Source organism: Setaria viridis, chromosome 1 (genome assembly GCF_005286985.2).
Source record: "Setaria viridis chromosome 1, Setaria_viridis_v4.0, whole genome shotgun sequence".
In the NCBI taxonomy this organism is placed as follows: domain Eukaryota; kingdom Viridiplantae; phylum Streptophyta; class Magnoliopsida; order Poales; family Poaceae; genus Setaria; species Setaria viridis.
In genome coordinates this window covers 36,674,532-36,700,408 of record NC_048263.2, presented here as the reverse complement: position 1 = coordinate 36,700,408, position 25,877 = coordinate 36,674,532, and the positions used below count along the sequence as shown (strand labels likewise).

General features: G+C 52.6%; 3 protein-coding genes and 1 long non-coding RNA gene across 5 annotated transcripts; 2 read left to right on the top strand and 2 right to left on the bottom strand.

Moving 5' to 3' along the window:
* Positions 1 to 2,786: 2,786 nt before the first annotated feature.
* LOC117845182 (probable peroxygenase 5) lies at positions 2,787 to 9,281 on the bottom strand. 2 transcript variants are annotated; one of them, XM_034726130.2, is made up of 6 exons: positions 6,681 to 9,281; positions 6,439 to 6,567; positions 6,160 to 6,245; positions 5,911 to 6,008; positions 5,680 to 5,805; positions 2,787 to 3,021 (listed from the first exon to the last, which is right to left on the bottom strand). In XM_034726130.2, the coding sequence occupies exons 1-6, from the start codon at positions 6,757 to 6,759 to the stop codon at positions 2,886 to 2,888; spliced, it is 654 nt and encodes a 217-aa protein (XP_034582021.1). In that variant the 5' UTR covers positions 6,760 to 9,281; the 3' UTR covers positions 2,787 to 2,885. The 2 variants fall into 2 exon arrangements, with proteins under 2 accessions (XP_034582021.1, XP_034582026.1); XM_034726135.2 differs by lacking the exon at positions 2,787 to 3,021 and adding an exon at positions 3,029 to 3,953.
* Positions 9,282 to 9,420: 139 nt separating this feature from the next.
* Positions 9,421 to 10,596, bottom strand: LOC117859827 (nudix hydrolase 18, mitochondrial). Its single transcript, XM_034743037.2, has 2 exons — positions 10,104 to 10,596; positions 9,421 to 10,004 (listed from the first exon to the last, which is right to left on the bottom strand). Exons 1-2 carry the CDS (start codon positions 10,485 to 10,487, stop codon positions 9,903 to 9,905), a joined length of 486 nt encoding a protein of 161 aa, XP_034598928.1. The 5' UTR covers positions 10,488 to 10,596; the 3' UTR covers positions 9,421 to 9,902.
* A 1,654-nt stretch (positions 10,597 to 12,250) lies between these two features.
* On the top strand, positions 12,251 to 13,904 carry LOC117865505 (uncharacterized). Its single transcript, XR_004642545.2, has 2 exons — positions 12,251 to 12,315; positions 12,587 to 13,904. It is a non-coding gene; the product is annotated as an uncharacterized lncRNA (long non-coding RNA).
* Positions 13,905 to 24,834: 10,930 nt separating this feature from the next.
* Positions 24,835 to 25,616, top strand: LOC117837049 (uncharacterized). Its single transcript, XM_034716613.2, has one exon. It carries the CDS (start codon positions 25,011 to 25,013, stop codon positions 25,254 to 25,256), a length of 246 nt encoding a protein of 81 aa, XP_034572504.1. The 5' UTR covers positions 24,835 to 25,010; the 3' UTR covers positions 25,257 to 25,616.
* Positions 25,617 to 25,877: the final 261 nt, after the last annotated feature.

Sequence of the window (25,877 nt, the reverse complement as noted above, 5' to 3'; positions counted from 1 at the left end):
CATCGTTGAACAAATGAACATGATGGGTAAAAATTGGATACAGTAGTTGAGCAGATTGTAGGAGTTGCAACCACCAGAGTTCACAAGTTAACACACGAGACAAGATAATTAAGAGCATCTTAAGTAAATAAGTAAATGTGGTCCAAAATACACCCTATGCTTTTGCAATAATTAACGAGATGAAACCTATGTTATGAAAAGTTATAAATGAAATCTTATGCATATGCATCTCATATAGAAACTAACCTCGCCAACGGAACGAACGAGTTTGGCTCGGAACGCGAAGAAGGACACCCTTCTGCTAAGCTGAACATGATCAAGGCAAACCAAGGCCCGAACCAAAGTTTGGAAGAGCCCAAGGCTGAGTTAGGGAAACAAGGCAAGCTCCGGAGCAAAACCTTAGTTCCTAAAATTACGCACTACTTATGTTACTTATGTTTGTGTATTAAGTTCATAGGAGTTGCTTGAAACCTTAGTTGCATTATCCTAGGTACCTATGTTAGAATACTAGTATGATAGGTCGAGTAGATGCAATGCTAAATAGGGACTCGGTAAAAGTCGAACGATTTCCTGCCACTCACGAGTTATAAGAGTTGCATGTTTACAGATGTTGCAACCATAAGGATGACGGGTGGGGTCGAGCAATATGTTCTGAATTAGTGGATTGCCCCGTCTGTCTAGAAGAAAGCTGCTAAGGTCAAAATATGTTTAGAGTTGTGGTCAAGTGTTTGAAAGTACTAACCTCATATCTAGTATGGGATAGGGAAGCCTAGTAACTGATTGACCCCAAACCATGGCTTGATCCCCACTCTCTCTGCAACTGGGTTCCCCTTCTGCAGCATGTGGGTACAAGTGCAGTCACAGTACGACAACGTTCCGGGACCATGGGGCATTGTATCCAAGGGAAGTGGGCCCTGCCCACGTGCCTGGGGATTGATGGGGATGGCTGACATGTGTGGACCCGATGTGGTACGCATATGTCGTGGGTTCTGATTCACCTTGCAAGGTTAAGAAACTCGATTCAAATTGTCTGTCTCTCATAGTTTGAGACTGCTTGACTGCATTTCTGCACTGAGTAAGAAGAGGAACAAGTATGATGATTAATAATGATGCTTGATAAGTTTTGCTTGTTCACCATACTTGCTTAGAATAGGTGCTTACCTAGAATGGTTAATCAACTAGAACCTGATGCTAAAACTTGAAAGTAAGGACCTACTTTAGATGCTTTTGGCAAAACAAACTCAGCCAAAAAAACCTTGCATGTCTGGAAGTCGGTGGAGTAGTCACCACCTGATGGGTAAGTCTTGCGGAGTATTAGTATACTCAGCCTCGCTTGTGGCTATGTTTTTCAGGTTTTGTGGTTGACTTGGTTGCCAGTTTGACCTGACCATCCCAGCTCCCTTCGGGATGGACTATCGAGTGGGACCTTTCCTCGATCGGTGAGGATCGTGGTGTTTGATATCATGGCAGACTTCACCATGGTATTGTATATCGATGTTAGATTTATTGTTTACTTTTCCTCTGCTTTGAACTCTGACTTTACCTTTTATACATTTGAACTCTTGGTTTGTAATAACTCAATTGGGACCTGTAATAATGTATATGAATTTCTGCAATCTCTAGACTCGCCTTCGTATGAGTATGCTTTGTTTCGATCCGAGACAAGTAGTTTATTGGGTGAAACCCGACGAGACTACCATTTTAACTTGATTTAAGTGTCTGCTCGCATATGAGGCAACGATGAGTACACTTTAGCCGGGTTAATCTGGGCGGATCCGCCATAACAGGGCCATAAGCCCCCTGCCCGCCGCCGCCCAAGGACTGCGCGCGAGCAGCCGCCACGCGTGCCGACGAGCAGAGGCCCCTGAGCCATCTGCCCAGGGCCCTGTACCTGCCGACAACGCCACCACGTGGACCCTCGAGCCACGCATGAGCTGCCTCCGACGCGCGAAGGCCCCCGGGTTGCGCCGCCACCACGCGCACCGACCAGCGGAGGCCCCCGAGCCACCTGCCCAAGGCCTCGCTCATGCCGACAATGCCACCATGTGGAGACCCCCGAGCCGTCACCGCCGCCGTCGCGCGGAGGCCCCTAGGTTGCGCTGCCACCGCACCAAGGGTCACGAGGGCAGCCATCGGAGATGACGCTAGCAGAAGTGGCGCTCTCCAGGACCGAAGCGGCATGGTGCAGATCCGACCGCCCTTCGCACGAATCCGGCCTCCCCCAGTGCGGATCAAGCCTCTACCTTGCGGAACTGGCCGTCAAGAACAAAGCTCACCGGAGCAGCAAGAAAATGTGGAGCAAGAGGAGGTTCGGGCGAGGGGAAAAGAAGGGAGGAAGGGGAAGGGGAGAGTTGGCCCCGCCACCACCTTCCTTGCCGCTCTTCGGGCTTTCGGCAGGCGGCTCCGGCAGCGGCGGACGCTGGGGCACGGAGATTTGGCTAGCGGCAGGGAGGCAAGGGAGCCGCCCGAGTCGCCCGCTCAGGACGACGCGGGGACATTGCACCTTTGTCCTCAGAATCAATTTGACACAAGATTTGGAATGCACGGCATTTCTAACAACGCTGGACCTGGATGTACGTGGCTTGTTTTGGACGGGAACTGAGGGAGCACGTAGCTGCAAGAGGGCAGCTCACGGCCCACAAGGCCACAAGTCAGGAACCGCAATACACATGCTCTCGATTTTTTTTTTAGAAAAAACAATACATTTGCTTGGTTGATCCGACTGTCCGACTGAAAGAAAATAACTGTTGCTTGGTATTGAGTATTGACTCGACTGGAGGCAACCATTTAAAAACAAGAAATGGTATTTATTACTGATTGTTTTTTGTTACACATCAACCAAATTAACCATGCTTAACTGTCGCTGAAATCAGATTACAACTGAATTAGCCCTTCTTCCCCTGCGCCAACTGGTAGAAGAGGGTCCCATCGTAGACGGCCCTCACGGTGTCCTTGGGCAGGCGCCCGTCCTTGTCTTTGGCGAGACTGTACAGCATCTCCCACTCCGCCTTGGCCCCAAGCCTGCGTTGTCGAGTGAATTTGCGCCATGACAAGAACAGTCGTCATCAGTGAGCAAAGCTAATGCACATCATTTTAATTTCTTTTTTCGAGTGAAATGCACCAACGGTAAATGAACTTAGCAGTGAGTGTCACCTAGATTCCCGAACTCTCGAAATATACATTGAAATTCCTAAACTTGCTAATTGGTTCACACGAGGTCCAAATCTCCATGACACGCGTTAAACTGCATATGTGGCAGACGATGATGGGACCTGACACGTGGGATCCGCATGTCAACCCAACCTCCCTTCTCTATCCACCCGTGCTGACCCGCAGGGCCATGGCTGCCACCACCATCCGCCCACGCTGGTCGCGGCCTCGGCCATCGTCCACTCCTGCCAGATCGCCACTGTCCGCCCGTGCAGGGCCGCTCGTGCACGATGTCACCCAAAGGCCAAGGCCAGCCCCAGCGTCGGAGTTGCCACGAGGCACGTCGCATCTTCCCGAAGCTTGAGGCACACCGCTCGGGGAAGCCCCCACCGCTGCATCCCGGAGCTCTGCCGAGATGCACCACACGGGACTCGTCCCCGCCGCGTCGTTCGGAGCCACCGTCAGGCCCGTTCCCCCAAGTCCCGAGACATTCCGGAGCTCCGCCAAGACGCACCGCTCGGGCTTGCCCCCGCCGCGCCGCTCAGTCCTCGCCGTCATCCCATGCTGGTTGCGGATGCTGCCAACATCGCCGGAACCGGAAGTTCGCGGAGCAATCATTCTCCTACCTCTTCTCCTTCTCCTTTCCCGTTGCTCTCTCTCGCTCTTCTCTGCTCCATTCCTCAGCCCAACACCTTCCCTTTCAACCTCCCGTGATGGATGCACGGCCAGCGGTGGGGCTTGAAGGCGTGCCCGCGACGCCGCTCGCCCATGGTCTTGTCCCGCCGGAGCGTTGGTGAGATTGCCTACCATTGCATAGCCGCAATCAATCAATTGGTTAAAATGAGTTGCGCAACTACTTACATGCTGCTGCCGTTTATGCCCAAGATTCGATTTATGCAGGCAACGTGATTGGTCAAAGGATTAAAAATGATTGTGTCCATTTCAATCTTTCGATTTTGCGGCCGTGTTGGTGAATGGTAAGCAAGATCATTGCTTGGATTTTTTCCCCTCCGTTTCCGCTGACCCGGGACTTCTCCTCAGCGGGGCGATGAACATAAACATTGGTGGAGCGTCGACCCCGGGCATGGATGATGCAAATCGCGCGGCGCGATCGCCAGCTGTACAACGCACGGACGAGGGTGCAGGTGAGTGCATCAGGGAGGGGAGGTGCTCGCTGGTGGCTGTGAGGGATGGGGAAGAGAGCGCGGTTGGGGTCGGGACGAGCGTTGGCGGCGCGTTGGACGCCGACGGATAAGGCCAACTTCAGCATCATGAGGTCGGGGCAAGCGCGGTCATGCCTAGTGATGGCGGGGTGGATGGGCCGAGCAGCGAGCAATGGTGGCGCAGGCCAGCACCAAAGATGGCGATAAGGGAGAAAGAGAGGATGAGGGGTCCCACCCAGCGCCACGTCAGCAGACACGTGAGCGATTAACCTAAGTAACTTTGCTTTGGATCTCACGTAAACCAATTAGCAAAGTTTAGAGGTTTTAGGGCATGTTTGGTTACCCAGTATTAAAGTTTAGTCCACTCATTTTTGGCACTTTTAATCCCTAAAGTGCTAAATAGGTGGACTAAAGTGTTTAGTCCTCTAGTTCATATAGGGTGGACTAAAGTGGACTAAAGGGTCCTGGGGACACCCTGCCCCTCATTTATTGCCCTTCCTCCCACCCGGCTCCCTTTGCCGGCCTCCCTCCCACCGCCTCCCGCTCGGGCCCCGCCGTCCTCCCGCCCGCCGCTGTCGCCACCGGCCTCCCGCCCGGCCCCCGCCGCCGTCCTGCCCACCGCCGGCCTCCCTCCCGCCGCGCGGCCGCCACTCCACGAGTACCACCCCGCGGCGCAGGCGGGGTCCGGGTCGGCGGTGCGGGACACGGCGCACGGCGGCAGTACTTTGCGGATGAGGCGTGGTGCCGCGACACGACGACGACAGCTGTGAAGGGGTCCGCGGGAGGGGAGCTCACCGGGGCGGCGGTGGCGCCGGCGGGGAGGGGGGTCCTCCGTGTCCAGCCACTCGTCCCCCGCCACCACCGCATTCGGTGAGCGGTGCGGCTACGGTGAGACCTGCGCCTCGAGCGCCATGTGGGCGGAAGAGGGGAGGGGAGGGGAGGGGTTTCTTTTTTCAGGTAATGCGCCCCCTTCGCTTTGCTTTGCTTTGCTTTGGTAAATCAGTGCTATTGCTGGGGAAGCTTTTGATTTTGATGGCGGCTTGGATTGGAAGACGATGATTGTGTAGCAGGCAGCTTGTAGCAGGCGCCCAGAACCAGAAGTTGGCACCAGTACAGGGGTACCAGGTGGTAGGTAGAAGGGGTAAAAGGATCTTTATTCAACTGCATTGATGGATTTTAGTCCATGAAACTAAACAGAGTAGGACTAACTTTAGTCCATGGACTAGAGTGGACTAAAGGAACCAAACATCCAATTAATATGCATTTTGAGAGTTCGGAGACTTAGATGACACTTACTTGGCATGTACCGATAGTGCATTTTACTCTTTTTTTTCAAACGAATTAAAATCAGATCATGATTTATTACCATCCCGTGACGTCATTGCTCTGTCGGTTGGCCTTGAGCATCTCCTCCACCTCGTCTTGTGTCAGGGCGTTTGGCACGGTCTTGGCGTGCTTGGTGAACATCTCGTCCAGCTTCGCAGGAACAAACCTGCAGATCATTTTGGAACTGTCGTTAGAACATTAGTAGAATACACACGCTGAAACGACCAACAATCTAGAACTAGTTGCATCATGCATTAGTGTATGCACGGACCTTCCTTGAGCGTCATACGCGCCTGTGTCACTCCCGTGCTTCCCTTTCTGAATGTTCTGGATGTAGATATCCATGCTCGAGGACGAGTTTGCATTATCCTGCAAGCATTTGAACAGAATGGGAAAAGTTAACAATATTCGCATCCGACGTAGAGCGTGTAATAATCGTGTGTGTGCTTGAGTGACATCCACAGGAGTCAGGAGACTAGTAGAGGGGACGTTGAGCGATGAGATGCAGTTACAGCCTTACAGGTCTGGTCTTGGGGCCGAGGGCGGCGTTGATGAGCGCGGCGCTGGCCTTGGCCGCGACAGCTCCAAGCCCGACGTCCTTCAGACCTGCGTGCCATGCCACCATGCATCCACCCACCATAGACACGCGTCAGCACGCACCAAAAAATACGGCCTGGTTTGCCGGAATCAGGCAGGAGACCCGCGACGAACGGCTGTGCGTTGCCCAAAAATAAACGGAATGTGGCAGCAGAGCCTCTCAGCTCACGCGGAAGAGCCCGCCCGGCGCGCGCATGCTCACCTTGGTACGTCTCGTCGAAGGTAACGATGCCGTCATGGTCGCGGTCGAAGAACGCCACGTGCTTCTGCAGCTCCGTCATGCCGGCGCCCGAGCCCGGAGCGCCGCCGGCCGCCGCGTGACCACCACCACCTTCTCGATCGGAAATCCACAAATAAACGCAACAACGATGAGCAAAACGTGTGGGGGCGGATCAAACAAACGAAGCCGGCCGGCGAACCTGCGTCTCGGCCGGTAGAACATACCGAAGGATGCCGCCAGGAGAAGCAGGAGCGGCGCGGCCGCGCCGGGGCACGACGAAGGCAGCGCCCGTCGAGAACCCATGCCTCCGGCTCGGCCTCGTCTCTCGCGCGCTGACCGCTGGTTTGTTTGTCCCTTCCCGTCTCCTGACGCTGCTGCGTCCTTCTCGGAGGTGTGTGGGCACCAACTCGATCTGTGCAGGACGCGCGCCGCCCTTATAGGACGGGCTTCGTAACCGCAGTAGCAGCATCCGCGACATCCTCACATCTACTTTTTTACAGAATGGGATATCCTCTCATTTACTACTACAGTGCTGTGCTGGATTGAGTGTCGTATACCAATGCATGGTTGATTGGCAAAGGTAGATTTCCAAATTTTCCATGTAAACACGCTTCTGATCTAGCAGAAGTTTTGTTTTGGGTGCTGCCTGTTGTGCCGTTGGAGGTAGATGAGAAAGATCAGCCCTGCCCCCCACTCCCGCTCGGAGACAGGTAGAAGAAGCAACGGCAGGTGTTGCCGAGGAACAGCAGCGGCCAGGAGGTGGCTTGTTCCTGCGGCACGGGCCATGACCATTGCCGCGAGGCCGCGATGACTTGGTGTGCCGCTGCTTTCCACACGGTTGGTGTGGCGGTGGTTTCTTGCGTCTCGGCAAACACAAAGCGGCCGCCGCGCATTTCGTGTGCAAGCGGCCACTTATCTCGCGTGCGGGCTGAGAGGAATAGGCCACCGCGTACAATCGCCCAGGCCTGCTCGTATTGTATACGTAGCTGGCCCAGTTTTTTTTGCATAGGCCTGCTACAAAGTAGTACACAGGCTGTGCAGATTTATGCAGGCACGAGAAAAGAAGAGAGCAGGCTCACCCCATTCGGCCCACGAGAAAATACACACGTTGGAGCCAGTCATCTCGGTCCGAGTGCCCAGCCCACGATCCTAACTACAACAACGGGCTAGGTCCAGCACTCCCGCAGCCCGTTGCTGTTGCGCGTGTCTCGGAAAGGCACCAACCGCGCCGCCACCGTCGCCGAGGACGCCGTCCTACTCCTCCTACTCCTGTAGATTCGCGTTTCGTCGCCGGGACTTGAACGTGTCAAGTGGCTAGTAGACTAGGACCGGGACCACCACCCGAACTTGCCCAGTGCCCACGGCCGGAACTTGAACCAGCCACACACCGAGGCCCAGCTGCCTTAGCTTGAACAGGCTCGTTCCGCCGGGACGCTAGACCGACGACGACGATTATTTCTGGCATTTCCGCCGCGGATTGAACCAGCCCGTTCAAGTTGTTGGGGGCAGGCACATTGCTGACGGCAACCACGCGAGCATTTCGTACTAGGCTACTAAGCCTACTATAGCTGCAGCTGTTCGTCTCAGCCAGTGAAGGAAGACTAGTAACGGAGCTGCTAGAATATACATCTGCACATCATATGAGCAAGAACAACCCCGGGGAACGAACGTTGCTACATGAGGCTGAAACTGAGATTTTGCTGAGACGCAGACGAAAGATATCCTAGGCAGAAGATCCTTCTGAAACTCTGCTACACCAATCCGAAAAATCTCTTCACCATCTCCGGCGACGTGATCGTTTTTGTCCCGGTGCTGTCGTCTACTATCCCTCGCCAGCACTCGGTAGCAAAACCCGTGCAGGAAAAATCACCGCCGGCTCGCCGAAATTCACCGCCGGGGTCGCGAACAATCGCTACCCCCCGCTACCCAACAAGAGCTCGCGTCCACGAGAGCAGCAAGCCGAAGCGGGCGCCGCGCCATCCCGTCCTCCTCCTCCTCCTCATCCCCGTCCCGCTCGCGTGGCGTCCGACGCGGCCGAAAATTCCGCGGCGACGGCCGGTTTGTTTATGCCATCCTCTCCCCGTCCGGCACTGCAAGGGCGACGACTTGTCACTGGTTTCGTTTCACGGCTCACGTCTACCTCTACCTCTAGCCCTCCGGCGCGCGGCCACCTAACCCCTTTGACGAACGGCGCCCCCCGAGCCTACGTGGCCCGCAACCAGTGGCTTCCAGACTAATCATCACCCGATTGCCTCGTCAGCCTGCCGACCTGTCGCGATAATTTTTACCGTCCCAGACAAAAGTGCTTGCATTTGCACATTGTCCTGGAGCTTGTGGCAGGGCCGGGTCAAGTCAGTCTCGGCTAAAAATAAAATCGGAGGGAGTAGCGGCGATGACAGGGCAGGAGGGGGTCGCCGTCGGCACGTCGCGGCGAGGGCGCGAGTCGTTTGTTTACTACTCATTGAGGCAGCGGAACGCGCGGGCACGTGGTGCCCCGGCCCGTCCCGTTCTTATCGGCGGGCCAAGAAAAACGGCGAGGGCGACGTCCCGGCGCACAGGCACAGCTGCGTGACGGACACTGCCACGCCGAGCCGGGGCCCCGGAGCTGTCGCTGCTCCGGGACCGGATCGACAGGTCAGTTTCCGGCACGGCACGGTTATTGGTTCTTGGCTTAGCTTCTGCGGGCACTGGATGGATCCGATCCGATCCGATCCAATCCAACCTGGCTATCATCAGATCATCACCAAACGGAATGCAGGGTGTGTTCTGATGACCAATCCGTGGTGGAGTAGCTCTACTCTGAACTGTAAGAGAGAGGATCCATGTTCTTGCCTGCTAGGCATGCAGGCAGCAAAGCTGCTACTTGCAGAGCACATGCATACGGAGAGGACTACGAGCTTCAGAGTTCAGACGTCGCTGTCTCTGAGCAACTTTACCGCTTAATTGAGTACTGGTAGTACGTACTTACGAGAAATTGTGCGCGCGCGCTAAATTTTTTCTTGAACAGCTGTTTCAATTCCGATGGCACCAAGAAACGAAGTTACTAGCGCTAATTTACACTCTGTTCTGTTACTCCAAAGAATCGTGAATTGTTCTGCTCTGCTGTTCTGTTCTCTACGACGCGTCCTGTTGGGTTTCTGTGTACATTCTGTCCAATCATTCGCTCGCTAAATAAATTATTTTGAACCTGCCGCCTCAACGGCGACTCCGCGTCTCGGGAGTCAGGAAAGCATCGCCGGCATCCATCCGCGCGGTGCGCCCCGTCGTCTCTCTCTTCTCCGGTGAGGGCGACCAAATCCGAGCCGGCCGGCCTGCCGCTGCACCGAGAGAGCTGTGATGACTTCGTGCGCGCACGCTAGCGTCGGTTCGCTCGTGCTGCCGATCCTTTCTTGCCGGAGTCGCCGCCGGCCGCGAGGTTCCTCGTCTCCGATTGGTTAGGTACCCAATCAGAGAGCGGACTGCAGCTTGGCGTGCCGGGCGACGAGCTTCTCGAGCGCCTCCCGCATCCACCAGTGCGGGCACCCGTCCATCACCTGGTTCACCGTCGCCTGTTCAGATCAAATCGATGGAGCGCGCACGGTCAGATGACATGTTCTTGCATTGGTTTAAATGGGTGTTTGTTTCGTGGTCTTGAAATTTAAACTCACCCAGGTGCGCTTGCGGGAGGCCATCTCGGGCCACTGGTGGAGCTCGTCGGCGACGCGGAGCGGGAACATGAAGCCCTCGTAGGTCTGGTCGGCGTAGCGGCGGCTCTGGTAGTGCCAGAAGCCGAGCATCGGCTCGGTGTCGCCGAGGACGCCGGCCTCCTCCAGGGCCTCGCGCCGGGCGGCCTCGTCCATGGACTCGTCCTCCTCCCACCCGCCCTTGGGGAACATCATGCCGTGCCCCTTCTGCGACGTGATCACCAGCACCTCCAGCTCGCCGTCGTCGCGCCGCACGCGGTAGGGGATGCAGCCCACCACGATGCGCCCGCCGGTGCGCTGGCTGTAGCGCTGCAGCTCGCGCCCCTGCCTCGCCACCAACACGGCCATGGATGCAGGCGAGGTCGGTCGTCGCGTTGGAGGCTGCTTGGAGCTCGAGAGCAGGATTGAGGGATGGATGCTGCAGCAGCTTCTGGTTTGCGGCCATGGAGCTGGGGATCGCGGGATTTTATAGCCGCGTCAAGTCAATGGCAGAGGCTGGTGGTGATGGTGCGTAGGGGCCGAGTGAACAACTGGGTAACATGCATGGGCCTGGAGTATGGACGAGCGAGGTCTGGTTGGGGACGTGGACACGCCAGCCGGATCTTCTGTGGCAGATGGAGCTGCCCTCGCCTCAGCCTCAGGTTGGTCTGGCGTCTGGGGGATTTCACTCCGATCAGAGGGATTCAGAGACGCCTCCTGAGCCGCGTGAATCAGATGTGTTCAGTTTTCGTACAAGGCTTAGTTTGCTGGATATTTTTGACTTCTGTGGAAAGTAGCTATGCTGACAAGTGACACGCATTCTAGGTTTCTCTAGTAACAATGCTTTTATCTTACATGTTGTTGTCAGTTACGATTCAAATTATCTAGATATTGCAAAAATTGACCTTGGGCAAACCACTAAGCTTTCCATGACGTGTGTACACAAGGGATAATAGTCAAAGTATTTATTTGCAATAAATTTGATTTTGTATCATCATTTTCCAACTTCGGATTTAGATGTTGTCTCCACACTCCATCTAGCTTATTTTTTTAATATTAGACCATCCACATCAGCTAGCCATAAACGCAATGTTTGATCTTTTTTTATAATACTCCTATATGAACATGAGAATTTGAATCCTTTGCGGATGAAATCAACCACGACTCTGACGACTACACCCAAGGCGCAATAGTTTTTGCACAAAAATGATCTTGTGAAACATACATAAGAGATTAAACGTTGCAAAAGGCTACTTTTTGGTTTGCCTTCTATATTGTTACTGAATCTTGTATGAACTACTCCCTCCGTTCCAAATTGTAGGTCGTTTTGGCATTTTTACATTAGTAGATTTTGCTATATATCTAGACATAATATATATCTAGATCTAGGTACATAGAAAAAACTATGAATCTAGAAATGCTAAAACGACCTACAATTTGGAACGGAGGGAGTAGTTGACCTAAAACATGTCATTTTCTATCTAGAACGTAGGGGTTGGAATAATTTTTATGAGTAGCCAAAGCGTATACTCAAAATTCTACAAAGTTTGTTCTAGTTCACATGCAACAAACATCGTTTTAGTCCATAACTATCTAGGCAGATCAAGTTTGTAATAGGAAGCCAATACAAAAACATAATGGGGGTGAAACCATAATCAGAAGCTAATTCACTGGACTTATCCGGATCACCAGCTGAGACAAAATACACAACAGGGAATTCGATTGCAAAGCCTCATTCCCCGTTTTGTTTTGTTCCGTAATCTTCAGTGTTATTGTCCTATTAAGAAAATCTAAAAGATAAATAAAAAGAAGACACTTAACCACCACCCGAAGGAAGCATCACCATCATATAATCTATCAGGTCGACATCGCTTGCCCATAGACCGCGTCCACCAAGTCAGAGAGCAGAAGATGCCCCCCGGAGGGCGAGGAGGGAGACGATAGCGAGCAAAAGCGCGTATCAGCTCTCGTCCCCGCGCGCGCGCGAACCACCCGTCCTTCGCCGCTGCTTCTCTCGCGGCGCTCGTCGTCGTCGGCCGCCGCGGCCGCGCCGGCGCGTAAGCGCACACGCTCTCCCCGCTGCTCTGCTCACCTGCGTATTTATCATCGTGGCGTTTCCTTGCCCTAGTTGACAACCTGAAAGTCCATCGGCGCTGGTGCATGGCCAAGTCCATCTTTTCCATGGCCGCGCGCAGCGGTATGCTCGCATCACTTCATTCCTTTGTCTATCACGTCTGCCCGTGTCGTCAGTGACGTCGCTGCTGCTCCGTGTCGCCGGGGGCAGAGCTAGGCTTTGTTTATGCATGATGGAAGTAAGCCATTTGTGCATCTCGGCAGTGATCATGCTTGCGAAGCAAGTTGCATCATCAGTTATATGTGTGTCTGCCGTGTCCACACACTACTACTGCATTTGTTTGTGTTGTGTCGTGGCCAGTTCTCTTAATATATCTTTACTTGTGAATGTACAGAGAACCAGAACACTCGCGCAGCCGGCTGATGGTGTGGATTCACACGTACGGGCTGCCATCCTTTTCTTTCGTCGCAGCCTCTTCTGTGGTCTAAAACAGGTCTCGAGCATTAGCAATGGCGAAATGCAAGAAGCCAAGGACTATACAATCTACAATGCACTACTACTCCTTGGCAATCGATGCAATTTTGTTGCCCACGTGACAAAAATACCACCGTGTGTAACCCCAGCTAGCCGCCGTGACGACGTCTCCCGTGCCGGATGTGAAAAGTACGTCTCCGATGAGATGCACGTGCGAGTGGGTGGTCTAACCGTCTAAGTATACTGCTTGACAAAACGGGCAGCCTCAGCGCATCGTCATTTCTGGCGTTGTCACGCACCGACGTGAAACTGAGTGGAAATCGCGTGTGTGCTGCGTGCACGCAGCCATCGGAAACTGGCTATGTTGCAGCCAGGTTCACGTTCATTCTAAAAGGCGCAGGCAAACGGCAGTCGCCCGAGTTTCCCGACAGGTGGTTGGTGGCAGTCGGGCCTAGTGTCCTCGTCCAGTAGTCGTCCCCGGTTGGTTTCGGTTCCAACAGAATTCTGGCCGTAAATGGCTCGGAAGCTGCAACAATCGAACCAAAATCTGCACCAAGCAGGCAAGCACACGATGTGATCTACGGATGATACCTGAAATCTTTCCTGAATTATTCACCGGTGGCGCGGCGCAGCAACACAACTGGTAGCAGTACTAGCCATTACTCGGCGAGAGCAGACGTGACAGCGGGCGGCCGGGAGGACCAGCAGCCCGTGTGGTGCTGGGGACCAGGGCGTCGAGGCCAGGGACCACATGGCGGGCGCGGCTGCGACCCAGCGGCGCGACCGAAGCGGACGGGTCTCCCGCGGCCTGCAGCTCCACCCACCGGAACCCAATTAAACAACGCCGTCGCCGCGGCGACCAATCGGCGGCCGGCCGTGGCGCTCCGACATGCCATGCATGCACGCCAGAGGTTTGCTCTCGTCCGGCCAGCCATGTCGAGCTGGGGCAGGTGGCGTCGTGCGCGGTCTCCGCCACCACGGGCACGCATTGATGGGAGGCGATCGAGCTTGATGGCCGGACACGACGCCCCGCCGGTAGCTGCCGCGGATCATAGACAAGCAAGCCCCAGGGCCGGGGGCCACGGGCCACCGCCGTGCGTGCAGCTGTTGGGAGGTGTCAGGTGTGGCCGTGTGGGTGTATCTCCGCTTTGTTTCCTTCCGGCCGTTTCGGGCCAGTGTCCTTGTTTCTTTCTCTCTTTCCATTCCCATGATGAAAAGATGAAATAAATCCCACGCCATGATGTTCGAGAGCTTTGCTTTTGGGGGCACTGCATTTTCGTGCTAGGATAACACTTCGTGCGGTTGCTATTCGCGTGCTAGCAGTAGTTGTTGGGGGGCGTGACGCGACGAGATCGACGACGACTGACCGACGAGGACAGAGGTGCCGTGCCCGGCCGGCCCCACGGTTGTTGGCACGTCGGCGCCGGGCGTGTAAACGCGAAGAAATGTACACATGCATGCACACGACCAGTGAATGTTGTTTTATCTTGTATCGGATATAGGAATATGGGATATGTGTGTGAGTTCAGATCGACGTCCATACTGATTTGCAGGCCTGCAGATATAACTGCATTTTGTTATGACGCTCGATCAACGGCCCAGCTCGTGACCATTGTTCAGAGTTCAGACATGCGTCGAGCCACCAACAAAGAGCCTGAAAGTCCTGCTCGAAATTGCCTCGCATGTACAGCAACAACTCGTCGGCAATCGACTCACGCTCTCGATGTTCTTTATCTCGAGCTCCATGCCTAGGAACATTTTTAGGCAGGGCAGGGTACTAGGGTTGTTGCTTGGTTTTCAGGCTTTCAGCTGCCTTTTCTCACCTTATGTTATCTTCTGTTTGTTCGGTTTTCCACCGAACCTTCCGTTGCCGTGAAAAGTTCTCTGTCGACGACGGTCAGTCTTTGTTAGTAGTCCCCCGTACTGATTGTTCTCGACCCATGCATGTGTCCTACTGATGACTGGCGAAATTTACTGGTGAGTTGACTTTCGATGCGCCCCCTTTTAATTCCGGTTTAAAGTATGCCCCCTATAAAATGGGGTGCGTGGAGCTTTACTTCCGGTTGGTATTTGCAACCGGAACTAAAAGTCATCTTTTTGTCCCGGTTCAAAAATCAGCCACCCGTGGGGGACCCTTTAGTCCCGGGTGAAAAAATCAGCTACACGTGGGGACCCTTTTATCTCAGGTGGTAAGAATAACCGGGACTAAAGGTCACCCTTTTAATCCCGGTTGGTGTTACCACTCGGGACTAAAGCTCACGACACCAACCGGGATATAATGGGGTCTTTTATCTCGATTTGAAACTCCAACCGGGATAAAAGGGTTCTCACGGGTGGCTGAAAAAGAACTAAAGCCCTCGGACCCTTTTATCCCGGTTTGTAATACCAACTGGGATAAAAGGGGGTCTTTTATCCCGGTTGGTGTTTTCAACCGGGATAAAAGGGTCCCCACGCATAACTGGGGCAGAACTAAATCCTTTAGACCCTTTTATCCCGGTTTGTAATACCAATCGGGATAAAAGGGTCCCCCACGAGTTAGTATAAAAGGATTGGATCCCCTATATAGTCAGATGTGGTGTGTAGGTGGGATGGCAAGGAAGCTACGCGCGAGGCTTGAGGTTCACGCACGCGCATATTTCGCGTGAAAATCGCGTGACTTGTGGGGAGGCCTCCCTGGGACCCCTCGGGAATTTATTTATTTTCAAATTTTTTTGCAAAACCATTTAGTCCCGGTTGGTATTACCAACCGGGATAAAAGGGGGCCTGTACCACGCCTGGCGTGGCAGCCCATTTAGTCCCGGTTGGTAGGGACTAAAGGGTGTCTTTAGTCCCGGTTGAGGGACCCGGGATAAAAAACACCCTCCTTTTGTCTCGATTGCTTTATCCCGGATAGTTTTTCGAGAGATTTGCACCCTTCCAACCAGGATTAATACTTAGTTTTCTACTATTGGATGTTTGAACAAAGGGGGCGTACATTTCCGACAATAGTTGCGTGACTTGGTAGGTGTTTGGTTGCTGTAGCGAACATGGCCCCATTAGGCTATAGTTTGTGATTTGGGTGATTGAGTGACAACATAATCATTGGGACTAATGGTTTGTCAAGCATGTGCCTTGTAGATTTTCTAGGTCTCCAGTATACAAACCAAATCATGGCAAGATACAAATCTTGGTATTCTTGATATCCAAATCATGATATTCAAATATCCAATCTATGGTATTCAAGTGACCAAGCCATAATCGGATGTTCTGATGGTCCATCGGAGCATCCATCGAAGCAAGCGTCGGAGCAATTGGTACAACAGGGAAATCAACTTAAGTTCTAGGAAGCATCGGATGATCCGACGGCATGATTTTTACAAGCGTCTGAGCAATACTAGGAGAAGGCAGAAAAAAACCTATAACACCAGATGATCCGACGGTCAGGAGTTGGAGACGTCAGACTAAGCATATTTACTTTGCGAAGTTCTAGAGAGGTTTTGGCCAGAAAACCATCAGCACCGGATGATCCGATGGGGGCATAAGAAGTTGGGCGCGGGGGAGCCAACAGCTAGTTGCATCGGATGTTCCGATGCTACCCAAAAATATACCATTGGAACATCCGATGGTACACTTTAACTAGCCGTTGGAGCAACAGCTCTTTAATGTCTTGGGTTATTTATACCCCATCCACTCGCCCATTTGATATTGCTGGAGTGTGCAGGAATTTATTGGAGATCAAAACTCATCAAGAACACCTCCAAACCATCAAAAGTGCTTAAGTGATTATTCTAAGACTTAGCACAAGCTTAGGAGAGTGATTAGTGCTAGGATAGACCTACAGAAAGGGATAGTGCAAGGTGTGCCTACCTTGTGATCGGTTCTAGAACTGAACCACAGTTGTACAAGGTGTGCCAGCGCCTTGGAGCCTTTGTGGCTTGCCGGCAAGTCTTCGACCCTCCGGCTTGGTCTGGAGCGGCGTCGACGACCATGTGCGGGGGATGTGGAGACCATCTTCCTTAGTGGAGAAGCTTCTTAGTGGAGACGGCATCAAGGTGATCGGGGAACTTGGCGTGAGCCTTAGTGGCCAAGCCTTTGCGGCAAGTCAAGAGGTGTCTCTGGAGAGACTTGGTGACCGGGAAGCAATACTCTTGTGTGAGTGCTTCAACAACTACGTGAACTAGTGGTGGCTTAGTGCCTACCGATACCACGGAATAAATCATAGTGTCAAGAGTTTGATTCCCCTCATCCCCTCCTTTACGTTTCCGCATTTTATACTTGCAACTTGTGTGCCTTTACTTTCTTAGTGTACTATCTTGCTAGAATTGGTTCTAGGTTGCAAAATTTGTTTGGGATGAGGGTTTCACACTAGATCAACCATAGTTGCACATCTTGATAGCATGATCTAATTTAAGTTTGATGTAAAAGTAGTGGAAGTTATAGGTTAAGTTTCTAAGTTGCCTAATTCATCCCTCCCCCTCTTAGGCTACGAGCACCAATTTCTTACAGTTGCACGCATGATTGCATCAGTTTGCCAGTTCCAAACTACGGCAACAATGCCAGTTAGAATCGTTCGTTCAGAAACAGTGCCGATTAGAATTAGTCTGTTGGTTGGCTCGAGCCATTTCAATGATTGGCCGGTTCGACCCCATCCTGATCAAAATAATGCCATAGACTAGTACTACTACTCGCCATTGAAAACACATTATTTTTCTTTTGAAGAATCTTGATTAGTCTCAACTCAAGGATGAGTTTTGTATAAAGAAAAACAAAGCCTTATTCTAGCTAGCCCAACCAAATTTCACGAGAATCTCAGCGCGCAGGTCGTTAGGGAGGTATAACCACCCAAAATGCCTAGTATGCTGAAGCAAATATATGTATAGTCCATGATTTGCGATGGATCCGCTCGAACTAACGATCTCTAATGATGCATCAACAGTAGCCCTAGCTGCATAAGTGAGATTCGGTCAGACCATCGGTCGACTGCTCCCGAATAATTCTTAAATCAACTACAGACGCCCGAGCTAGGGAACCTTAACTACTGCTCATCCTGCCTTCATGTTCCAGGCATATGTTCTGGTAGAGCTTGTCAACATCCAGTTTAGAAAATAAGGAAAATCATTGCATGCTAACATTAGTATATATGATGATTGTCTGAAATTCTCAATGATCACGTAGCAACTCCTACTGTCTCGTGTAATGTTCGTCAGAGTGCACGTGGGTTAGGAATCCACAGGTTAATCGACCCACGTAACCTGGTGGTAAGAGTAAGACTAGCTGAAAATAAACTGAGCAGATCGAAACTACTTCAAGAACTCAGCATGCATGGTAGCTGGTGATTTTCCATGAAACTGCGAGGCTAATGATGAACAGCCATGGGCCATGGCGAATCACGATAGTATAATGTGCAATTTGGAGTCTAGGTCAACGTGATATGACGAAGGCGACCGATTGATGCAGCCAGTATATATATGCATGTTGACAAATATTTTGTTTTTGATGATCGCATCAGCATGGACATGTGCAATTGATATTGTATGATTCAGCGAGTAACATGCGTTATGGCCGAGTGTCTTCCGAGTCCCAGATAGTCAGATATCACAATCTGATCTCATAGTTTAACGACACATGCGAGTTACTTGGAAGGTGATGGACTGATGGCCCTATTCCTTCACCAGAACATGGCCGGCCCTCAGAAAGAAGCACATTGAGCGCTGCCACAATATACTATGTATACATGCGGTTCAGTCTTGAGATGGAAACTGTGCAGATCTTGACCGTTCCGATTATTCACACCGATCTGAAGAAATGATGCTGTTTCAGAATATTATTTCCCACCCATTTTTGGGTGCAGCTCTGAATGTCTTACTGGCGTGCAGTGGCGGGTGTGTTTCAGCGTAACTGGTGAGCCTGACAGTGAAGAATCTTGGATTTATCTAAGAGGAGCTCTGTCAACTTTCTGCCGCCTTTCTGGACTAGCTAGTGATTCGGTTGGCTCCAGTCTCTCGGCACTTTAGCTCTTCCATACTGAAAAATTGTTCAACAATAATTCTAACTCTGAATTAGTGCATCCTGACTGAAAGCTTATTACAGGAGCCATGCATCTAGAAGGTGAGTCTCTAATCTTCACAAAGAACTGGCCACACGAATCAACGATGCATGTTGTGCGACAGAGACAATATCCCGAGCCACATGCATCGTTTGACAACCCCAAATTCCTAGCTTGCCTAAAGGCTAAAGCATGAGGGCATCGTGTGTGTGTGTGTGTGTGTGTATAGCTAGCTAGCTAGCTGCTCCAATTCCGCTAGGCCAAACACATCACGCAGCTGTGGAGCATCCTGGATGTAGATAACCATAGTGATTGGAGGGGAGAAACTCAGAAACGGGTTATCAGATATGGGATGACGAGTCACTGTCGTCACCAGAGAGTGTCTGAAACGGAGGGAGGACAGCGACGCGCCGAAACGGCTGATGAGCCCATCCCTGGCAGCCACACATCTGGCAGTAAAACCAGATCGACACGCCTCGCTGATCGATCGATCGAGCAAGACTGACCCGTCACCCGGTCGAGATCACTGTCGCCGGCCATTATTGCCAAAGCTCGATCAAGGAAGCATAGATGGACACTGATCGTCGATCGACACACGATGTGTTTTTGGGTGCAATTACTGCTCCTCGACGATTTTTTCTGGCACGTCTTTGCTGCAAATTGAAAAGAAGAAAATGACGGCAAACCGTTCCCGATACGTACAGCGACCAGCTGAGATTTCTACGCGTGTCGGAGCTCACCGGCCACCACACGATACCGTGGCTCCCGGCGCGCTCACGTGGCCGCTCCGGTTTCCACGGTCTACTTCCCCGGCTCGCCGCTGCCCCGCCCCGCATGTGACGGCCCCGTGGAGTCCATGTCACCTCCACGCGCGCCGGGACGCGACGCGGCGCGGCGGGGCCATTGGCAAGGCGAGGAGCCGTGAGCAACTACCGCTAGGCGCTAGCTAGATACCTGCAGAATCCTCGCGGCCGGAAAAATTAAAGGTTCGGTCGTTAGCCTCGAGACAAGCGGAAGCAACCAACGCTTTTGGCCACGGATCTGGAAAAGGACAAATCCTGCAGTCACCGGAGCAGCGGCGCAGGGGTTGGAACTTGGAACTGTTACTGATTCGGCTTGAGCTAGAGGTTGAGATTCGTCTTGTTGCGCTTGTTCGATCGGCCTGCACTTTTCAACTCGTGCGAGGCGAAGTCGGAGCCGGATGCATGGCGAGCGGAACGGGATGGAAGGGCTTGTCTTTTGGCGGTGGGTGGGCATCTTGGAATCCTTACCGTCTTGGTAGGAGCGCTTGGTGATAAACAGATGGGGGCTGCGGACTTTGTGGCGCGGATGAAGGTGACTGACGATTCTGTTGGAGACGACGACAGACGAGAGCGATGCAGACGACGGCGGGTCGAGACTCGAGAGTGTCCGTTCGTTTGTACGACAGTACGATGGGGGATCAGTATGTGGGCTGCACTTGCCGGCCTGAAAAGCCCGTCGGGAGCAAGCCTGCTGGACCGTGGATTATGATTATGGGCTTTAAAAGCCACTAACGTCGTCTAAATACGAGTCTACTAGCCCAGCTCTTCGTTTTGCCTAGTTTTCCTTTTTCTGTATTGCAAAATCCGCACAATTCCCTCTTCACGTATGGTTACCTGATGATTGTCTTTTGGGCAAACAAAATTGGAAGGAAGAAAATTTCTGAGTACCAATCTTTTTTTTTTGCATAAATGTAAGATTTGCTTAGTACGCGTGGATCTGCGAGGCATGGATCAACAGTCAACACCTTCGAGAAGGAAAAAAAAAGATTCGCTTTGTACGAGGACATACCAAAATCCACCTAATAATGAGCAGAACTATTAAAATATACATACGGTCACTTCAACAAAGTTTCCATGTGATATTTTCCCGTGCGAAATAAAATACGAAAATAAATCCACAAACCAACTCATTCAACACATTTCGCCTGAACATTATTTAATGAATAGATTACCCCATCCGGCACGTTCGCTTTGCAACAAACCGGCTCTCCTTTGCCCCGTCGTGGCCGTACCCGTCCATATCCACCGACGCTCATCCAGGCGCTGCGCGCGGCTATTTTTCTCTCGCTCTCTGGGCTATCAAACGGATTTCCCCACGTTTTCCTCGTGACCCACGCCGGGGCCAGTCAGGTTTACGGGCGCCCGGTGGGAGCCGACAGCCCAGCGCCGCGGTCCACCACCTAGCCCGCCCAGGCGTCCACCACCTCCCCGCATGCACGGTCCGTCTTTTTTATTTTTTAATTTTTTTTAAGATTCTCACAAATACGCTCCTGACGGAACCATTTCAAAATATGAACCCTTAGCTTGTCACCATCCACGTTGGCGCTAAGCTTACATGTCTCGGCGCCAACCCTCCTGACGCCAAGATCCATACGCAGCTGCTGACGCTGATGCCGACGTGACGGGGGCTTGGTGCCATCCATGATGGCGCAAAGCCTTGGCGCTATGGATCTTGACATCGTAGACCTTGGCGCTGAACAATTTACCCCATGCCTCTTGACATTTCGAATGAAACAAGTATAATTATTTCAAGGAGTATGTAACAAACTATGCTGTGGTTCAACTAACCGATGTGGATTTCTTATCCTAGAGACCTGAGTTCAAACCTGGGTTTCTTATCCTATAAACCTGAGTTCAGGTCTCTAGATAAGAAACCCACATCCTAACCAGTTGAACCACAGCATAGTTTGTTGCATACTTCACGAAATAATTATACTTATTTCGTTCGAAACGCCAAGAGGTATGGGGTAAATTGTTCGGCGCCAAGGCCTACGTCGTCCAGCTTGGCGTCAAGATCCACGACGCTAAGGCATGGATGGCGTCAAGTTCCCGCCACGTCGGCATCCGCGTCAATAGTTGCGCATGGACCTTGGCACCAGGGTGGCTGGTGTCGAAACATGTAAGATTGGCACCATCGTGTAAGGGTACAGATTTTGAAATGGTTCCGCTAGAAACGTATTTGTGAGAATCTTTCACAGAAAGGGCTAAAAAAAAAGCACGGTCCCCGACATTTTTAAGAACTAGGCGGAAAGTTTGGAAAAAAAACATTTTCAACAAACTTTTTATTAGAAAAAAGTTCAGAAACAAAAGAATTGAAGAAGAAAAATCAAACACAATTTTTTTGAAGAAAAACTTAAGAAAAAAAATTCAAACAAATGTACCCAAGAAACTTTGGGAAAAAAATCCATAATAAAAACTTTTGTAACAATGAGAAATTAGAAACAAAAGTTTGGAAGAAAAATCATGAACAAAATTCGAGAAAAACCTTGAGAAAAACTTTGGAATGGAAAATGGAGAACAACAGTTTTTGAAAACAAAAGAAAACGAAAAAAAATGGCAGCCAACGCAGCTCCGGTCGTGCTCGCCGGGGGCCTGCCGCCGCGCGAATCCGGCCGGCGGAGCTCGCCGGGGCCTGCCGCCGCGCGGATCTGCCGCGGGCGGCGCTCGCCGGGTCGTGGGGCCGCGATGCTCCGCCGCCGTCGGGCTGCTTCTGCGCCACTCGCAACTGCCGCTCGCCGGGCCGGCGGCCGCGGTCCCGCCGCCGCGTGTAGTCCCGCCCGCCGCCGCGCTCCGCTATCGGGGGAGAGAAAATGAAGAGGAAATGTGTGTGTGTGAGAGAGAGAGAGAGTGATAGGAAATGGCCTCGAAGCAGTGATAGGAGGCAGTATACTGCAAGGCCAACTCCAGGCAGCAATGCAGTTTTGCGCATGCAGCAGTCGTACGATCAAGTAACGCTAGTCATGAAACCAATCTACAGAGGTTCTACGCTAACATGCTGATCAAGATAGATACCTAATCTATGCTAGTTTGCTCGACGGCAAGATCACAATTGTAAAGGTGCCGGCGTACACGCAGGGGCCAAAGGGCATGCGCGTTGGGGTGGCCGGCGCCGTAAGAATTATTAGCCGATGGCATTCGCGTAGTACGCGATGGGTTAGCCAATGACTGCCGCATGAAGCGGCGCGTTTCTTGATCAATGGCAGAAAAAGATTTTGCCATCGAAAAACAAATGCATCTATTAAAATAATTAAGCCGCACTAGATGGAACATCTAGGATAGAAATAATGTCTTAGCACAAGAACCGATCTACAAAGGTTCTACATAGGCTAGATGGTAAAAGAAAACGATGCAACGAACTATAGATGTCCAGATGGCCTGTGGCTCGGAAGCGCACCTAAGAGCCCTTTTTTTCCCGATCTCAGCCCAGCCCAGCATGACGTACTTCGTGCCTGTGCTGGCCTGACCCGGTAGCTCGTGCCGAGCGTGGGCTACCACCCCAGCACGACGGGCGGCCCAGTCCGACCCGATTTTAGGTGGCGAGTCCGAGAAGGCCTGTTAACTTCTCCACCAGACCACCATACAATTCTCCACTTCTCCTATCCTCATCTTCTCATCCCTCCTCCTCCAGGCTGGAGCCGCTCCCCATCCTCCCTCCAACCTTCACGGTTCCACCTCCCTCCGTCCTCCTTCATCCCTCCCGGTGGCCTCCCCATCCTCCTCCCCTTCGACGACTCCTCCAGGAGCGATGACGCGCGAGCTCAGCTCGTTGAGCTGGTAGGTGGCGGCGATGGCGCCTTGGGGCAGCGACTGGGCAAGCGGCAGAGACCGGAGCGTCCGCTGCCCTGCCCCGCGGCGGAGGCCGGTGCGGCCGCCTACGCTCCCTTCTCCTCTCCTCCACAGATCCCGACGAGCGGCGACGACACGACATCGACTTCTCCACCGTGCCTGGGCTAGCCCGGGTCTCGCCGAGCTAGCCCGACACGAAATGGGCTCGTGGGCCCATGCCTAGGCTGTTGGGGCAGCCCGTTGGTGGGCATGGCCCGGCACGATGTGGTGTGGCCGAGCTAACCCGGGCCCGTTCCAGGCCAGGTCGAGCCGCCCGTTTGGACATCTATACGACAAAACGATCTATAAAGAATTGGCAATCTAATTAGCACGAACACCCTAAAAAGCATGCTACGAGATCCACGTATAGAACGCATCTATTAAATAAGCATGCTAGATGGCAGATATACTAGGTGGAAAAAATCAACAATGGCAGAAACCCTATGCAATTAAGAACCACAAGTTCTACGGATCATCCAAATCCATCTACCGAGGAGGATTCGACGAGGATCACGAACGACATACCTTGACTGGTAGAGCTGCTGATAACGTTTTAAGTTGTAGGTGTCGTTGCGAATCCCCCGATACGCTCCCTTCCTGGCAGCAGATGAGATGTGGAGAAGATGGTAGATGACCCGTCTCCCTTCCCAATTCCAAGCACGGCACACACGAAGAACACACGAGAGACAGTAGATGTAGGTGAGACAGATCTCTTATTGAATAATAGATGTATACAGGTTCTATTACATAGGATCAACCTTTAGGGTATCTTGGTATAAACCTATAATTATTCCTTGATATCTTAATTAACAGCGGGAATGTGTGTGTGAGAGAGAGTGACGGGGAAGGAGAGAGGGTGACAGGCCAGAGCCTTATCGTGTCGTGGGCGCGCGCGGATGGTGGGCCCGACATGTGTCCCCCGTGTGCACGCGTCGACCGGACGGGAGCGAACCTCCGGTCGAGCTGAAACTCAGCATCGCGCCCACGCCGCGTCACGCCATCCTTTTCTGTGCTCCTCCGGCTTCACCTCACACACATCCCTGATCCGTCCAATCCGCTACGAGCCGACGCGCCCCGTTTTCCCATCTCCGTGACCCGCGCGCATGGCAAACGTTTCCCTCGCCGATCGAAAACCCAACCCGAGCCGAGCCAAACGCGGCAAACACGCACGCACGACACGTCCGCGCCCACGGCACCCGCCGATCGGCGCCGCGCCGTCCCTCTCGTCAACGTGCGTTCGCATGCGCGGCGCGGCACACACTTGGACGAACGCGAGTGCCGACGCCGCCGGGAAAAACTCGTGGATGGATGGACTATGGAGAGACCCGATCGATCACGCGAGGTGACACGCCACAACGGGACGACACGACGGCACCCAGACGCCGCGGATCTGGTAAACGGCAGGGGTCCGGGGAGGAGGACACGTGTGCGCTGCTCGCGGCCTTCACTCGGGCGGCCGGGGGGAGGAACCGGTCGTCGGTGCTCCGCGTGCCCCCCGCTCCCTATTTATACGCCCCCGGCCGGATCTCCTCGCCCATGCACCGCCGCGAAGTGTGTTAATCCAAATGGTAGATCTCCTCCTCTCCTCCTCCCTCACATCGTATCCGAAGAAATCCTAGATTATTCTTCTGGATAAAAGGACAATCCGATCGGGAGATAATAATCCGATCGGGAAGGTTGTGATCGGGAAGATGATGATGGAGAAGACGCAGGAAGGGCAGCAGCAGGGGGCGGCGGCGAGCGCGCTGGTGGTGCACAGCCAGGTGCGGCGGATCAAGCAGGAGGAGGACGAGAAAGTGAAGGTGCACGAGACGTACCAGCACCACGTCTCCGAGATGCGCCTCGTCCTCCGGGACCTCGGCAGGCAGCGCTCCCGCTCGCCGCTCGGCCGCGTCGTCGCGCGCCCCGCCGCCATCTCCATCGGCGGCGACTCCTGAATCAGGACACCACCTCGGGGAGCCGATCGATCGTCTCTCCACCCGTTCCGTCGTCGTCAGGTGCTAGGATCGATCGACCTGTGTGGTCGATCGGCGTTAAGATTTTCGTTTGATGATGATCGTCGTCTTCTTGGCATGGTCAGAGTGGTCGTTGAGATGGATTTTTTTTTCTGTTGTTTCTAGGGTCATGATGATATTCCTGTCTGGATGGATCATGTAAATACATTTTACCATTTCATCGAATTAGGATGATGTGAAAGTCTCTCACCGCTGCAGCTTTTGTGGGGAGAACATATGAAAAGATCTTTTTGTAGGGCAGCTATTACAGTTTTAAAAAGATTTCTTGTGTTAACAGGGTAATTACGGTTTCCTCTGCTCGTCTCGCGAGAACATTTGTTTCTCTGGAGAACCAGTTAATCATAAGAAAAGGAAATTCACTATCAAGAACAGCACTGTTATTTCCCCTGCATTCCCCTGCAATAGGTAGAAATCAGTTGCAACTTGCGCAACAACATTTGGTTTCGGATAGCTTAAAGACTATCCAATCTGTACACGTTGTTACACAGAGACACTCTTTGAACCAAGAGGATGTAACTACTCCATGTTGGGCACTGAAGTTAG